Source organism: Vicugna pacos, chromosome 3 (genome assembly GCF_048564905.1).
Source record: "Vicugna pacos chromosome 3, VicPac4, whole genome shotgun sequence".
NCBI classification, from domain to species: Eukaryota; Metazoa; Chordata; class Mammalia; order Artiodactyla; family Camelidae; genus Vicugna; species Vicugna pacos.
Window position 1 is genome coordinate 5347943 of NC_132989.1, and position 18874 is coordinate 5366816.

Sequence of the window (18874 nt, forward strand, 5' to 3'; positions counted from 1 at the left end):
ATATATTTTCAAATTCTTTTCCATTTTCAGCTCATTTCAAGAAATTGAATATAATTCCCGGTGCTATAGAGTAGGTCTTTTTTGTTCATTTATTGTATACTGTAATGTGTTTAAAATATAAGAAGTTAAAAAAATCCAATTAAATAAGAGCACATGAAATGGGCAGACAATTTAGAAAAAAAAATTCCAACACATTCAAGAAATTTCCTCACTAGAAAAAAAATCAATTAAATTTAGGTACAAATTTAAAGTTGTAAATGGGTGTGTATGTATATGCATATCTGTTTATACTTATGTATGTGGAAAGAGAGCTGTGAGGCTGCATCAGTGCAGTGGGAACTATCAGACATTACAAAATGTTTTGGAAATGCAAATTAAAAGTAAAACTTAAAAATAATTACACAAATTGACTAATTGTCATTGAAGAAAAATTTATGAAGGAAACACGACAAGATCTAGATTTAAAATTAAGTGTATACTGTTAGACTATAAATTGCTACAGGCACTGTGGAATACAGGATGGATGTTTGTCAAAAAAAAAAAAGTAAAACTAGAACTACCATATGACTCAGCAATTCGACTCCTGATTATATATCCAAAAGAAACCAAACATCGTTTTTCAAAAAAATATGCATCTTAATGTTCATTGCCGCTTTATTACAATAGCCAAGATATGGAAGCAACCTAAGTGTCCATCAGCAGATGAATGGATAAAAAAGATGTGGTGTATGCATTTAAGGAATACTCCTCAGACTTAAAAGAACAGAATTTTGCCATTTGCACCCATATGGATGGACCTGGAGGGCATTTTGCTAAGTGAAATAAGTCATACAGAGAAAAGCAAATACTGTATGCTTTTATTTATATGTGGAATCTTAAAAAATACAGAACTAGTGAATATAACATAAAAGAAGCAGACTCAACAGATACAGAGAGAACCAACTAATGGGTACCAGTGGGGAGATGAGGGAGGGGCTATTAGGTGTAAGACAGGCTTCAAAGATACATTGCACAACACGGAGAATATAGACTACTTAAGTAATAACCCTAAGTGAAGTGTAATCTTTAAAAATTGTATAAAATTAATATATATATGTTAAAACTTGGATATGAAGCCTTCAAAAAAACTTCAATCAAGTTAAAACAAGATTGATTTCTAAAAAGATCTTCATCATTACGTGATTTATTAATGCCACAATTAAAACACGTACGCATGAAAGTGGAGCATTAGTTAAATAAAACTGAGCAGATCCCTGGGGGAGAATAATGTGGCTTATGAATGCTACATTTGGAAGACTATTTCACTTCGTGGACTTCCTAAGTATTTTTTTGTGAAAAATCAAAATTGCCAAATTATATGTAAATACACACATATGTAGGTGTCAGTGTGTAAATACCATGTATATAACGTATACAATGTAAACATAATTTTGTAAAGATAACTGTCTCTATGATACGCTTTGGTGACTATCTCTAAGTATTATGAGCACTTTTAATTTGTTAAACTTTTTCATATTTCCTCAAGTATATATATGTGTGTGTGTGTGTGAGTGTGTCAATACCAGATAAAATAATTATTATTAGACTATCAATAAACCGCTAAGATGAATAACAGAAATTGGGCTATTTTAAAAAATCATCTTTATGGCTTTTCACATTAAGATGCATGATGCTGAAGGAAATTTCTGATGAAATGTTCAGGAAATCAGGATCTTGGCTTTGGAGCCCAGCAGTGGAAACACTTTCATTAAAGTCCATGTGACTTAGGGTTCATGCTGTTTCACCCCATGAATACACTGTTCATTAGCTGGGACAGATCTGTCTCATTAAGGTCTGCTGGGCTCCACAGGGAAGAGATATGCTCTTTACAAGAGCACTTCACTTCGTGGCCTTCTCAGAAAACTATTTAAACTCCTGCCTCTTCTCACTACGAGCATTTCCTGTTGCTCCAGGGAACCGAAACACAGAACACCCAGATACCGTCCAGCATTCTTTAATGGTCTGCAACTTTCTTTCTGCTTTTTAAGTTTTTCACAATTGTCCCTCACTGGTTTCTAAAATCTCTTGAAAAGAAAGGAAGCAAGTGTTTTAACACATTTTTCTAGAAAGCTGGACCTGTGTGATTTGTCCTGGCAGATAAAAAAAAACAAAACTGTTTCAAGGATTTTTAGGGTATTTTTAAAATTTTCCTTTTGTAGATTTCTATTACAAAATAACTCTTAGTAAGTTGTTGCATGTCTCCTTCTGAGCTAACTCCATCATCAGGTGCTAAAGATAGCTCTAATTTATAATTCAGCAAGTTCAGGTTCATAAGCCTAGAGTAAAAACCTCTGTCTTTTGGATCTTCATGGATAACGTGCAAAGACCTGAGCACACAGCTGGATGAGATCTTGAAACCTTTCTATTTATGGATACCCATGACTATGAATCACTTTGTGTTTTTCCTCCTTAATGTAAATGGGAGAGAAATTAAATCCACTAAGCTTAATCAAAGTCTTTTCTAGTAACGTATCACCTTCTACTTTCTGAAAAGTCTCTGTTCATTGCATATCCTTTTCAGTTACTTAAAGTTCTTGTATTTTGCAGGTCTTTGTGTTCACTAAATTTTGTATGACTATCTTCACCTTTGATGAACCTACTTTACCCTGAATGACCATCTGGAGAAGATTCAGCTCCAAGTAAGTGACAGAGATGATCTTCTTTAGTTGGAACAAAGTTTAGGATCATATTAGACATTTGAATAAATTTTATATGAATGATGTGTATTTAATTCTTTTATGCACACCAAGAGACTTGTGTAACATGGTCTTTTTAACGTGTAGCATTCATACTGCATGTCTCAGAAAAAGATATGAGAAATGTAGGGTGATGAGGTTAAACAAGGAAGGATGTAGGAAAAATAAATCAATCATTTTATGGCTTTTTAAAAAGTAAATGAAATTGACACAACATTGTAAACTGACTATAACTCCAAAAAAAAAAGTTAAAAAAAGAAAAGTAAATGATTGGATTCAATGGTTTGAGATTTTACCTAAACAATGAAAAACTCTTGATTCAGTTAAGCAATTCAGTGACTCATCCAGGAGCTTCTGCAACACTTAAACCAAGTCTGTATATTCCTCTCTACTTAATATCTTAATGAATATCCATGTCTTTCGAAACTGTGCAGTAAGATCAGAGGTGACAAATAAAATTTTGATGAGCACCTCGCCTGGCCCGTCTTAATGACACTTTAAATATTTGCTGGGTATGGAAATGGCTAAGCTTTCACATCATTTTTTAGGGGTCTGACAATACGCACGCTTTATATGATGTTAACAAGCTTTATGCAAACTAAATCTTAGGGCATAGAGGCAAGGGAATCTAAAACTCATAGGCTGCAAATCCCATGTGCAGATTCAGTGGGGAAGTAACTGCTCCACGCCCTCCATCCCCACTGCAAGTTCATTGAGTAGCAGATAGCTTATTTCATTAATTTGGGGAGTGATCTAGAGTACGTATTGCAAATCTTGGGTTTTAAGGATATGATAAGATGGAACTGTGCAACTAATCTTTTCTACAAAATATTTTTGTGTCTCTGTGTTTAATTTTAGCAAAACCTTTAAAAAGTATATATATAGTTTAAGCAAACCTTAGCCATGTGAATTAGAAGGGATAGGACAATACTAATTGATGGGCTAAATGAAAAACTTGCACTGAATCCTCATTTATAGAGCACAGACTATGACCCAGGCTTTCTGATTCCCTGCTAGTGTTTCATTCCTCTCTACTCGAGAGTCAAATCTTTTGTATGCTTGCATTCTTTTTATGGGTAAGAACACTGAGGGTTGGAGAATGACAAGAACTTGCCTTAAGGACACAGGCAGACGCCCGTGGGCCCTCTCACTGCAAACCTAGGGCTCCACCTGGCTTCAGCGGTGCGAGCATTTCACATATCACTTTTCCATAATGATTTTCAGAGATGTGCAGACACCTGCATCCCTCAGATGCACTCTGCCAGCGGTTCACAAGCAATCTTCTAGTGGCCACCATATTGAATCACAGAAGGAACTCCTTTCAGAAAGAGTGAATCTCTCTAGTTGTGGGACTTATCCAGGTGTGTGATCTTTTCAAGAGTCCTGGCAGGAGGAGTATATGGTTAAAAAAGGAATGTGGTTCTCAATAGCTCCCCGGAGTGATGGCCCAAAGACTAATGAACCCCTGATGAAATTGTCTGAGTACATTAGCATTTCATTATCTAATAATTGTATGATTCAATTTGACTTTATTCTCGATCATTCCAACTTTTTGAAATGCTGAACAGAATTTAGGAATACAGAGAAGGTCTAGAAATATATGTAAATGTTTGTATTTATTTTCAAACTGGAACAAGGATGAATTGGGCCTTGCTGGAGGACCTCTCATGAGAAGATACGACTGGAAGTTATAATTTGTATATAATGAGCCAACCGTGTGACATGTCTGATATAAAAACAGAAAACATAATATTTCCAGGGTATTCTGCTTTAGAAAATTCTGCCTAGGGTTAACTCTTGAAATTAAGATACTGCATTTTAAAACAGACATTGCAAAAGATCACCCCAAATTATTACCTGAAACTTGAGTATTTCAGCAAAGGATATATAGATTAATGCACAGAAGAATTGGAAAGCATAGACTGACACAGAGACGGGTGGAAAAAGACTCTGACATTGTCAACTGAAGAAAATGCATAAAAAGTTGAAAGTTACGTTTTATTAGGTGGACTTCCTGAGGACTAGAGACCGGGAGGCAGCCTCTCAGATCATTCGAAGAGACTCTTCCAATGAGGCAAAAGAGAAGCCAGGATATATAGGCATTTTTGCAACAAGGACCAGGTAATCAGAACATCAAAAGATTACTGTTAATTAAAGAAAACCAGATATCTCAAGTTAAAGACTTTAGCACTTTTCTATGTATGGGAAGGTACAAAGATCTGGGCTCATTGAAATCATTCCTTTGATATGCACCTTAGCTCTCTAGGGCCAGCATCCTGTTCTTGCCCATCTTGAGTCCCTTTAGCGTACACCACTGCGGGTGGCAGCAGAGGCCAGGCTGCCTGCTGGCCCTCATCCTGAGGTCCGTCTGCTTACTAGTGGGCAGGGGGAAAGGGGGTGCAGGTAGTGGCTGATGACTTGATGGCCACAGCATCCTTTGTTTACCGATATGGCTGGCAATACTTTTCATTCACATAGTCATATTCACACTATGAAGGATTGATGTTAAAATGGAAAAAACTACCTCTGAGTGGGTCTAGAGGGTTTTATGAGCAGCTTTTAATCCTAGTGAATATAGAACTTCCTGGCAAAGGGCTGTTGCACTGAAGGAGCATGAAGCACGCTCTTTCATGTGGCAGAAAGCTCACCAGTGGGGCACATATAAGCAGGGAGGACTGCGGTCTACAACTTTGAGATTCTATTGTCAGTTAATTTCACGGACAGGCTTGGCGACCCTCACAGTCACAGGCAGAAATTGCATCCTAACTTAAAGTTAAGTAGGAAAAAGTAATTTTGTAACTATCCCCACTCAACCAAATGTGTACCTCTGACAAAACAGGAGATGATATTTGCAAATGTCAGGATGTATTTCTATGCATTACTTTTACGTGATGCGTGGTATAGTATAATAAAAAAGTAATTTAAGCCACCCTTAAAGGTAATTTAACTCAATAAAGTCATGCCCCTTTTGCACAATCACTGTTTTTTGGTTGTGTTCTCATATCTTGCAGGCTCAGCATATCTATGCTTCTCAAAGACATTACGTTCTCATCAGGTTTAAATGTGATGCACACATCTTTCTAAGGATTTGTACAAAAAACATTTCCTTCAAGTAAAAGGATTTCTGGGGGGAAATGCAGAATCTAAATGCTGAATTATTTCCACTGGGAGTGCCAGAGTCTATAAACCTGAAACCCAAGGCATTTACAATGCAAATTAATAGATTTTAGTTGGATATGTATATTGCTTAATGAGAAACTAGGAATTTTCATATATTTACTAATAATTCTGAGATAACTAGCATATATGTGCTTAACACTCACTAGCACTTTACTTTGCATTGTATAAAATATTTCACCTTATAACTATGGATTTTTAATTTGATCTGTAGAGCAGTCCTGAATGTTATATCATCTGAATTTAATATAAATGAAATCTGAGGCTTAGAGTGTTTAGGGAGAGAAGCCACAGTCACAGAGTTAATTTACATCATGGCCAGGAGACCTCAATTTATCTGATTCAAAATTTTGTTTTACTGTATGTCTGTTACCTCATTTCAGAAGTAAATTCCTGTATAAAGTCACAGAATCATTTCAGACAATTTGTAATTATTTTCATTTGTACGAAATCATAGAAAAGCAATAAAATCCGTGCCCAGCAGAAATTCATGTATAGCCTTCACATTATGTGCCCCCTAGTGAGACAGCAGACAGTAATTTTACCAAACAGGACTTGTTCTCTTACCAATTAAACTTTTTATGTGCAATCAAGAGGGTATGACCAGTTAGCTGCAAAATGGAGAAGCCTTTGGAGTTGACTCTGTCATTGTTGGAACTATAGGGCCAGGCAGAAAAAAATTAGAACAGCAGAAAAAGTATTAAAAGATTAAGGAATGAATGTGGATGGAGAGCAAAGAAAGATACTTGACTTTGTAAAGCAATACATAATTTTCCTCTGTGAGTAGGACTTGGTACACGCAAAAAAGGTAGACCCAAAATGCGGAAGGTGTGGGAGCAGTTAAAATATTACTAATATTGAAGCTATTCCATAAATTGGACAGAAGTTTTTTCCTTTAGAAGCATATTTTAACAGTAATAGAAAAACGAGGCAGGTTCTGAAGGATGATAAAATGGTACGTGGTGTCAGGCAATTTTTGAGACCTGGCAACAAAGATTATGAAATTAGCAAAACAAAAAAAATTAAAAAGATAAACATGAAAAATAGAGTTAAGTCTCTTGAAATTCAGCAGCCCATATTATAACAGTTAATGTGGTATACTCTTGATTATGACTAATTTTCACGGCTCACATTAATGAGTACGCATAGTTAAAAATTTAATTATTCACATTTAATGACTCACGTTGTCAGCACATTTTATTTGATAACTAATTTGAGTGAGAGCACATAGTGAATTGAGAGTCAACAGATACAAAACACTTGGCACAAAGTAAACTCTTCACAGTATCATTATAATTACTCTTGATAATATTTTTTTCTGTACAGTTGACTCAAATGCTCATACTTGTAGTATATTTAGAGGAACATGGACTAGTTGGATCAATTTAACTTCCAACCATGTTGGTAAAATATATCTCATCTTGACATATTTAACTTTAAACATATGAAAAATCATCCTTGACTTTCAAACAATTTGTTGTGAATTTTTCCTTTATCATCACCTGAAATTATATAAAACAGAGTCAATGAGTTTTTCTGAATTACAGATAACTATGAAAAAATTCCAGTTTCCAAAACTAACCAGTGGGTTATAGTTCAGTGCATATGTTCTTGTGCTATTCCCTCGGAATCCTAATTGCTGATGCTAAATACTAATGCTAATTACCCAACATCCTACAATGGAAATTTCTTTTTAAAAAAACAACAAAAATAATTCTAGAACAGTGAATGCCTCTTGTACTGGGTGACCCCTTCACATCTGGGTTTGCAAGAGTAATTTCCATTCCCCACTTGATTTCCTCCATTCAATTTTGCCTGCGACATAGACAAAATGGCACCAACAGAACACTCATAACATAGTGATTCGCAGCCCAAATGGTAAGGCACTCATATTTGTGGCTAAATGGCCAACATTCACTATTAACAGCCAGTACTGAGATGTTTCAAAGATGGTGGTGATGATGATGATAATAAACATGCACTGAATACGGATACCAATTTAAAAGCATCCAAGGTGGTACGTTCACACACACAGACACAGACACACACACATACAACAGACCAGGGTATATTTAACTCCTGTATAGCATTGAGGGTTGTTGTATGTATCACTGTGGTACAATAGTATTGCTGACATCATCTTGTTCAATGATTATAAAGAACTTTTGATTTAAAATAATCAATTTTATTGAAAAATATTTTAGAATAGTTTGTTGCTAAGAATGAGTAACAAAGTAATGTGAAACTATGTTATTTAACTTTTTATTGACGTATACTTGATTTACAATATTGTATTAGTTTATACATTCTTTTTCATTGCAGGTTACTACAAGCCATTGGCTACAGATCCCTGAGGGACCTTGTTTTTTTTTAAATTTATTCCGTACACAGTAGTTTGTATCTGCCAATGCCCAACTCTCAATTTATCCCTCCTTCCTCCATTCTGTTTGTTTTCTGTGTCTGTGACTCTCTTTCTGCAAAAAATATTTTAAACGCTTTCTTCCAACTTAGAAATTTACTTCCTAACAATCAGTCTGTATGCTATGTTAATTTCCTGCAAATATCATGGTTTTATTTGGAAGGTTCTAGGTCACAACAGCGCCATCATGGGATCCATGGAAGGATATAACACATCCTCTACAGATTTTATCTTCATGGGGTTGTTCAACAGACAAGACACATCAGGCCTTCTTTTTGCCATCATCTCTCTCATCTTTTTCACCGCATTGATGGCCAATGGGGTCATAATATTCCTGATCTGCACCGACGTGTGCCTCCACATCCCCATGTACTTCCTACTTAGCCACCTCTCCCTCATTGACATGATGTACATCTCTACCATCGTGCCCAAGATGCTGGTCGACTACCTGCTGGGTCAAAGGACCATCTCCTTCGTGGGATGCACAGCTCAGCACTTCCTCTATCTCACCCTTGTAGGAGCTGAGTTCTTCCTGCTGGGCCTCATGGCCTATGACCGCTACGTAGCCATCTGCAACCCCCTCCGCTATCCCGTCCTCATGAGCCGCCATGTTTGTTGGATGATTATAGTAGGTTCCTGGTTTGGGGGCTCTCTGGATGGCTTCCTTCTGACCCCCATCACCATGAGTTTCCCTTTCTGCAACTCCCGGGAGATAAACCATTTCTTCTGTGAAGCACCTGCCGTCCTGAAGTTGGCTTGTGCAGACACAGCTGTCTATGAGACAGTGATGTATGTGTGCTGTGTTTTGATGCTTCTGATTCCTTTCTCTTTGGTGATTGCCTCCTATGCCCAAATCCTGACCACAGTCCACCGCATGAGCTCAGTGGAGGGGAGGAAGAAGGCGTTTGCCACCTGCTCATCTCACATAACAGTGGTGACCCTGTTCTATGGGGCTGCCACGTACACCTACATGCTGCCACACTCTTACCACAGGCCAGAGCAAGACAAAGTCTTCTCCGTGTTCTACACTATCCTCACACCCATGCTTAATCCACTCATCTACAGTTTGAGGAACAAGGATGTGACCGGAGCTATGAAGAGGGCACTGGCCAGGTGCAAGGGTGTACAAAGAGTGTCAGGGGATGCCTTTTGACGCTTGACTCTTCCCCATGCAGGTGGTGAATGGGAGCCTCTGTGGCCGGTGTGGAAATGCTCTCAATGAAAGATTAAATTGGAGGGTACATTCAACTGTGCAGAAAAAAAAATGATCTATATAAAAAAATGTATCCTCTTGGTCTTCCTTCCCTCATCTCTTCTTTCCTTTCTTACATCTTCCTTTCCTCCTTCCCTGCTCACATGTGTTCAAAATAAATGCTCAGCGGTTTCCAAAAACACAAGTTAAAATTTCTTGCTCTGCAATTTTGCCTTTGGGGACTAAAATAAACTGCATGCAATTTTAAATGGTATGAATATGCTAAGGAGTACAGAACGGAAGGTATTACTTTGGGGGTGAAAGTTACTGCTATGCAACTCTAGCTTACCATCTAAAAATGAGAGAAATATCATTGTTTCTTCTATTTTTAGAGTAATACTCGTACCCAGCCATTTAGGAAGACAGTTGGATAGCTGTCTTACACGTTCCAATTTGTCAAGTGGTAGGAAAACTCACTGAACGTGTTTTACTCAAAAAGCTATTGTAATCATTAAAATCATTAGGTGATTTTTAAAAGTTTATGTAGAAAGACAGTATTTAACTTCTGCTTGTTTGCAACACATTAGTAAGAACTACTTGTCAGATTAGTAAAAATTGGATGAGAGTAAAGGACATTGCCCAGAGAAGACAACATGACAGGACTGAATGCACGAAAGCATTTCTAAGATGTTGGAGAAACATACAGGGATACCAGCTGGGAGGATGCTGATATATTTTTTGAATATATCACAAAGTCATCAAGATTAAGCATATGTTAGCCTGGTAATAGAAGTTAGCTCACAGTTCTTATCCATATCCCCACTAATCCAAGGAATTGAGGGCAGAAAGGATGTGACAAATCATGTTCAACGTCCCACTGGATTATATAAGGTATTCACTCAGTGATCAAAGGGGTAACTTTATTAAATTATTAATGATCATAATCATATTGGTCCATCGGTCTAAAAGGTAATGATTTAAACGCTTTGTCAGATTCATCATCCTTTATTACTCTCATTATAAATGAAACACTCATTATAAATTCCAGTTTGATGAGAACAGTGGAGGTCATGGATATAATGGAATTCTTTAGGGTAACATTTTTAATCAGTGCCCTGGACTGTAACGTTTCAAGGAATGTGATCGATAGAATGCTGTGTCTTTCAGATCCAGCTTCCTCATTTATCCATCCATTTATCTGCTCATTCATCATAGCTGTGAACAAAATAGACAAAGCACCTGTGCTCAAGAAGTTTACATTCCAGTGGGGGCAAGATAATGAAAACAAAAGTCAAGCAAAAAAGCAAGCAAGCAATCTGTATTTCCACCACATTTTATGTGACAGCAGCCACTAAAGTGGAACATATTCATAATTTGTGCTCTAGAAGGTTCATACTTGAGTGAATTCCTAACAGACACATATGCATAAGGGTTACCAAAAGTCACGCAGTAACAAATAAAAAATCAGAAGTGACCCAAAAGCTCACTGATGGTGAAATCAAAAACAAATAAAGAGTGACATCGTCAATACAATAATAGTAGGTGTTCTAACATCACTGGGAGCAACATTGCTTAGTCTCAAAAACATAATGTTGAACTAAAGAAGCAAGTCACAAAGGGTGTATTTATATAATGTACAGATCTAGCGAGACTACCTTGTGCTTTGGGAAGGTTGGTGGCTGAAGGTGTGCAAAGGAAGACTTCTTGGTGCTCATAGTTTTCTGTTTCTTGGTGTGGATGCATGACACACTCAGCGTTGACTTTGAAAAACTTGATCACGTTCAAATTTTTGTATGTTTATTTTTGACTGTTGGGTATACTACAATAAAAAAAGCTAACATATATCATATTTATTTGTCGACTTATAAGGTCTGTAAAATTTACTCAGTGGAATTTTATTTTTTTGCCAATATTATGGAGCGTGATGGGATCTGAAGGATACTTCTCATGGCTTCAAGGACAACACAGGCACTGGTACCCACAAACACTTTGAGTTCTCCAATGTCTTGACAGTTCTGGGAATCATGGGAAACTCCTCTTGGTGTTGAGCACCACACTCACTGTGTCAGGGTACTGATTTAATTGGCTTTTCAACCCAGGCCAGGTCAGCTTGAACTGACAGAATTTTCCACACAGAACCCAAGCCCCTAGCCCTTGGTTCAGTCTGCACTTGCCCATTTGATTGGAATCCTCAGAACTTGGTTCTGTCCTCAGATTCTACATTAGAAATTACTGGTGGATTAGTCCCCAGTATTGCATCTGATTGGAATATCCCAGTCCACAGTCTTAATTTTTTGGAGTCTGCAGAGTCAGTCCTTTCCTCAGTCCCCAGTTTCACAGTGAGAATTGCTGGTGGTATGCACAGGCCTACTATTGGCCAGTTCACAGTGACATCTCTCTGGTTTCTGCTGATGTGTTAAATGTACACATGAGGTAAAGGCTATTTCTAACGGAATCTCAAAACCAAAAGTCACAAAAGTTGATGGGCATGACTAAAGCACATAAAAGCTGTTAGAGTGCATCATTTATTTCTCAGACTACCTGTGACAGTGCATTTGTAATGGAATGAGTTAGAGTGACACTAGGTCAACCTGTGCAACAAATGAGGTACACAGTAAAACACCCCATGACCCCCAACCCAGCGCTGGATGCTGCTTTGGTATTAGTTTGAGTTTGGCACCAAGAGACCCAAGTCTTAGCTAAGAAAGTGGGATCCTCAACTTCCAAATAATTGAGCACGCCACTTTCCAGCCCATCTGCTTCATCTATGTCTAAGAACTGTGGCCCCAGAAGATGTAGATATCCACAAAAATGACAAAATCTTGCAAAAGACAATCTAAAGGTGCAATGACTAATATAAAGAAGGTTCTAATGAGACAAGAGCTTTCATGCTGGTCAGCCAGATGGGCTCTTATCTTTGCCAGACATCTTCTCCCGCCCTTTAAGATGAAGGAGTCACCAGGAAAGATAAATTCTGATTTTATACATGCACCGTCTGGAGGAAAACAGGAAAAGGGGGCCTGGTAGCTGGTAATGGATGCTGCTCCCCATTCGTTTGCATATTCTTTTTCATTAAAGGTTATTACAAGATATTGAACATAGTTCCCTGTGCTACACAGCAGAAACTATAAAATCTATTTTTATATATAGTGGCTAACATTTGTAAATCTCAAACTCCCAAATTTATTCCTTCCCACCCCGTTTCTCTGGTAACCATAGATTGATTACTATGTCTGTGGGTCTGTTTCTGTTTTGCAGATGAGTTCATAGTGTCCTTTTTTCCTCTTTTTTTTTTTTTTTAGATTCCACATATGAGTGATATCATATAGTAATTTTCTTTCTCTTTCTGGCTTACTTCACTTAGAGTGACGATCTCTAGGTCCATCTGTGTTGTTGCAAATGGCATTATTTTATCCTTTTTTATGGCTCAGTAGTATTCCATTCATTTTTCTTGCTTTAACCTCTACTTCTCTCTCTCTGTCCCTTTGGCTTCCTGGATCACATTTCTTGGGGAAAATGTACAATGTAGTGTTTATTTTCTAAGATCAAATTTCTGGGAAACTCAGGTTCAGGGAGGTCCTATATGAAAATAATTTAATAACAGTTATCTTAAGTTGACCACAATCCTAAAAATGTAGGAAGCACAGAAACTTTTCTAAAGTATAAGAAAATAATTCTCAGCCAACAATACTAGAATAATTGAATTATTTTTCTCTTTTCTTCACAGAAAATGTCATTGTCTTATAAAGTGCAACCACAGAATATGCAGTCCAAAATTGTTGAAAAATGGTTAAAGTTGTGTGTCAAGCAGTTAAATCATAATATTATGTTACTGTTTTTTTATGAAATTCATTTAGGCATTTATTAGCTTTTTCAATTTGTAATTTGAATGGATTTCTTTTTTTACCCAAAGAGAATATTTATGTTTGTATCTAACTGTGTAAACATGAATAAGGCTCCCTGTATTACATGAACTTCAGAACTTCAGGATCAGAAAACCTGAAATCCGAATTTCATTTATGTACGTAGCAGGAAGTGTTAAATGTAAATTGCATGATAAAGACTCAACAGATAATGCAGAGGGAGATAACAACATAGCAAAGTTCCTTGGCCAAAGATTTTTTTTTCCCAAAGAGTAGAATGTGGGCACTTGTGAGATTATTAGAAAAAAAGGGGAAAGAGTGTCTTACTCTTGAAATAACTCAAAAATTGTATTTTCTTATTGTTTTAGTTGTTGTTCTATATATTTTGAATGTTTTTCAGTGATGAACATTTTCTTATAACTAACTACACGTTATATGAAAGATCAGATGGTCACATACCAAGTGAATACTTTAGTGACAGGGTAGGCATAAAATGTACTGCCTTTAGCAAGACAATGCACCCCTAGGAGGGTTGGATTTTTTCATTAACTTTCGAGAGTGGAATGCATAAAGATTAGAAGTGTAAAAAGGGGGTAAGTGATCCAAAATCATGCCATGAAAAAAGTAGGGGGAAAAAGTAATTAATTTGAATGTAGAGTTCCACAGCCTGATGCCTGACTTTTTGGATGACACCTTAACTACTATAATTCTTTGAAAACTGGAAGATTATGTGTAATTGTAGGTTAGGGACAAGTGCCCCAGGGATTGATATTCTGATATCAATTATTCTTCCAAATGGGAGTACTAGTCTACCTTGATAATGCAAGTTCTCTTATTTAAATTGCTTGAACTCTTTGCTTGTAGTAGCCTACATCATGTAGCTGGTGCCAACTTTCCTTGTACCATCTTTATTAGGCATTTAAGGACTGCTTGACCATCTCTAGGTTTTCAATCTATTCGCCTATCCTTGCCTGTTTGAAAGTATCTTACATTGGTTGAGACTGGTCCATACCTTTGGCCAACAAGATGTAATTCTATGTTCAAGCCAATTCACCATTTTATTCTTTGAAACTATAGCCACTTATGACTTCACACGCTCTTTGCTTTTCTTTCCCCTTCTTTGTTTTCCTTCCATTCAGAATACCAGCTTTCAGTTTGAAAGATCTGATTCTTCCCTCTTAGTTACCCATACTTATTTAAAAATTGCTGAGCAATTCCATTTACTACTTTAATTCTGTAAGATTTTTCTCCAGACAGTAGATAATTGATCTTCAGTTGAGACCATCAGATTCTGGGGAGGCTACAGTGTGAGGTAAGTAACTTTGAGGACTTTTTATCAGTTAATTATGTGGTGTTTGAAATAGTATTTGATTCTGGACTTACTGGGAAGCTGGTTCAAACTAGGGACATACTAGGAAATCTCAAAGTTGAAATACCTTAGTTTTCTAATTATAGGTACTTATGAATCAGTATGACTCATATAAATTTTATAATTTTTTGATCTGATTTCTTCTTTCAGTCTATAAGATAGACTCAATTCTCTCTTGTGTACATTAGAATACAGGTGATTTTTCTGCTCAGGAAAATTCTATGCAAGTTTGTTTTAATGTAAGGTTTCAACAAAGCTTACTTTCTTGAAAAAGTATATTCACTTTTATAATTTTGAGGTATTTATAAGGGCAAGAGTTTATCTAATTTGTTTCCACCAGCCCATCTCCTCAGGTAATTGATGAATATCTTTAAAAATAATTTAGTTAAGAAAATCCTACAAATTCTGCCCTAAAATAACTGACCACACTTTCTTATTTTATACTTGGAAATTATTGGATAAGATAGAAAATTTGAGTGGCTTGCCAGGCATCCAGAATCTCATACATGATGAAAATAGAACGTGAAAACAGGTTTATGTTTCCAAATATTTTTTAGTGTACATAATACTACTCACCAAATGTCAAGGAAAACAGATTTCAAGGGTGGGAATAGACAAGAGAAGACTTCAGTTTAATTCTTCTTGAGATTGAGCTGATGGGATGATCACGTTATTAGTCTGCTTTCAGAATAAAGAATGATCCTTTGTTTCTGTCAAAATTTCTCTACCCTTCTAAAGATGCCCAAATGATTTTACTTTAGAAAAAGCTGTTTTTACTCCACAATTAGAAGTGAGGTTTTACATAAAAACATGGTAAGGGAGAATCATAATGGACTAGACTATACATAGGATTAAATGGCTTATACTGAGGGTCAACCTTTATTTTTATTTCTGTTTGCTCAGGTGAGTTTCCGTTTATGCCAATGTCATGATCTCCTGCCTGTTTTAAACTTTTAGCAAAATCTGAATTAAATGGTCACTTAGAATTGTTCCAGTGTTTGACAGGAAGCAGTTTAACAGGAGAATGACAATGTGAAAAAGGAAAAAGAAAGAAAGAAAGAAAAGAAAAGAGAAAGAAAGAAAGGAAGGAAGGAAGGAAGGAAGGAAGGAAGGAAGGAAAGAAAGAAAGAAAGAAAGAAAGAAAGAAAGAAAGAAAGAAAGAAAGAAAGAAAGAAAGAAAGAAAGAAAGAAAGAAAGAAAGAAAGAAAGAAAAAGAAAGAGAGAGAGAGAGAGAAAGAAAGAAAGAAAGAAAGAAAGAAAGAAAGAAAGAAAGAAAGAAAGAAAGAAAGAAAGGAAGAAAGAAAGGAAGGAAGAAAAAGAAAGAAAGAAAGGAAGGAGGGAAGGAAGGAAGGAAGGAAGAAACCTAGCTACATTCTGTTGAATCTGCTATTACTAGAGAGAGAAGAGTGAGAAAGCACAGGGTGAGATCCCAGAATTTGTCACTACCATTGCAATGTTGCTTAAGGCTAAACTAAAACCCATTAGTTTTTTAAGTATTCACATTTTATGCCAACATTTACATATGCAACATGAGTGAAAATCGGTTTCATTTATGACGATGTGTTTCCCACATCAACAGAGAGAGAAGAGGGGAACTTCAGCGAGGTAATCCTAGTCTTCATTTGCATTTGAACTCTTTTGCTTATTTGAATAAGTAGAACTGGCATGAACTGAAAGGACAAATTTATTATGTTTTTCCTTTTAGAGGAATCTATAGTCCTAAATTTTTCAAGAAAGAGTGAAATAGATTCTATTTTTAATTCAAATATTACACATTTGAAATATTTTGATAACTGGATTAAAATAGAATATCATATGAATCACAGACCTACCTGTATGAGGAATAACGTCCAAACCCAGATTTCAAAGGGACAAAATAAATGTCTTAATTAAGTAACTATTTAAAACATTTTGACCTAAAAATTAAATAAAGTTATAATTGCAGGTAATCATTTAGGTAAAATACTTGCAATAAATATTAGACACAGAAAAAAAGGTCCTTACCTATAGAGTAATATTGATTTTTGAGAAATCTCCAGTATAGAAAAGGGCAAGGGTCATGAAGAATGAAATCCCTAAAATAAGCAATAGAAAGACAAAATATACATATAATAACATGTATTTTTTTTTCAGTATCAAAGAAATTCACATTAAAGCAAGTTTAGATACTGGTACCGGATTATCATGCCACAAATGTGCTCCAATGTCATTCTTTGAGTATCACTAATCACTAGCTTTGTAATAATTTGGCCATGGACTTCAAAAGCCTAATAAATCCATTTTCCAAGACCCACTTCCATAAAACTAATCTCACAGTATTGCACATTGTAAGCAAACTTAGAAACAATGTGAGTGTCAACCAACTGAGGAATAAATGGTTACATATTACATTATTCAATATTCTGTGTAAAAACTGTACTTTACATAAAAAGGTATACTTGATAGTATAAAATACTATTATATAATAGCATTAATTTAATATACTATTTTAATAATAGTATTAATATATTATTATATATGTTATATAATATATATAATTGAAAGTATGCTAAGATAAAAAAATTATGCATAAGCATAGAAGTATTATTAATAGTTATTATATGACAGCATCAAGTGTTTCCGTTGGTTTTTTTTTTCTTATTTTCTAATATTCTTGTGTAGTTATCTGCTTTGTAGTTTTTTAAATGCAGGCCATGAGTCAATACGAACAGAGAGGGACAAAAATGCTTTTAAAATTTGAGGAATTATAGAGATGCTGAAATCTCTCCCTTTGTGAAGAGTGCTGTGGGGATCTCTAGGGACCCATTAGTGAGTTTCAATGCTTTAAATAATCATGGTCAGGGCTGGGGATACCTTTGCCATGAAAGAGAGATTTGGGGGCCCATCTGTCCCTCGTGGGCTTTAACATTTCCAGGGACCAGCAGCAATCACTGTGCTTGGTCTCTACTAACCAGGCACCATCTGAATTTACAGTGAAATAATGAACTGAGTTCTCTAAGGAACTCGTCGTTCTTACCAAACTTCTGATTGGCAGGGTTGAGTGGGCATTCTCTTTATCCTTCATGCGAATTGCTGCTGAAGGCTTGCCTTCCATTTCCCCCGTGGTTTAGCACAATGGGGGGGGGGGAAGAAACCGAAGAAGGACACACATCAGGAAAACAGCTAATAAAGCTCTGGTGTAAAGCTTGTAATATCTCAAGAGTTAAAAGCTGAAAAGTCTGTAAGAATATAATATGGGTCTCATCAAGAAAAGCCTGGCTGAGTATGTACTTTTCATAGTTATGAATCTATCAGTCATAACTTACTTTTGATGAAATATGCAGATGGTCTGTGGCATAAATTCAAACCATAACTCATACGGTGTGACTCAGGAAATACTTATGAAATGAATGAATTGTTATCTACTTTGAATTACTGGAAAACAGCATACTGCCTCCGATTTGTCATATGCTTCCAAGAAAATCTCTTAATCTCTTTAAATCTCATTGCTTTTCATCTGTAGAATGGATAAAGCAGTGTTTCATAGGGATATTGGGGAAAGCAAATTAAATCATATTTATGAATCACTAAGCACCAAGCCCTCTGTTATTAGTGTGTTCTTACTACTTTCTTTTTTTAACATTTTTTATTGATTTATAATCATTTTACAATGCTGTGTCAAATTCCAGTGTTCAGCACAATTTTTCAGTCATTCATGGACATATACACACTCATTGTCACATTTTTTCTCTGTGATTTATCATAACATTTTGTGTATATTTCCCTGTGCTATACAGTGTAATTTTGTTTATCTATTCTACAATTTTGAAATCCCAGTCTATCCCTTCCCACCCTCTACCCCCCTGGTAACCACAAGTCTGTATTCTCTGTCCAAGAGTCTTTAGATTCCACATATGAGCGATCTCATATGGTATTTTTCTTTCTCTTTCTGGCTTACTTCACTTAGAATGACATTCTCTAGGAGCATCCATGTTGCTGCAAATGGCGTTATGTTGTCAGTTTTTATGGCTGAGTAGTATTCCATTGTATAAATATACCACCTCTTCTTTATCCAGTCACCTATTGATGGACATTTAGGCTGTTTCCATGTTTTGGCTATTGCAAATAGTGCTGCTATGA

The 18874-nt window shown here is 36.1% G+C and overlaps 1 protein-coding gene across 1 annotated transcript; it reads left to right on the forward strand.

Annotated features, from left to right (window-relative positions):
- The first annotated feature begins 8527 nt into the window (after positions 1-8527).
- Positions 8528-9484, forward strand: LOC102533253 (olfactory receptor 2T1). Its single transcript, XM_072949758.1, has one exon. It carries the CDS (start codon positions 8528-8530, stop codon positions 9482-9484), a length of 957 nt encoding a protein of 318 aa, XP_072805859.1.
- Positions 9485-18874: the final 9390 nt, after the last annotated feature.

What these genes read in the sequence shown, in the direction of transcription:
- LOC102533253 (XM_072949758.1), top strand. Translation starts at nt 8,528, where the DNA reads ATGGAAGGATATAACACATCCTCTACAGATTTTATCTTCATGGGGTTG.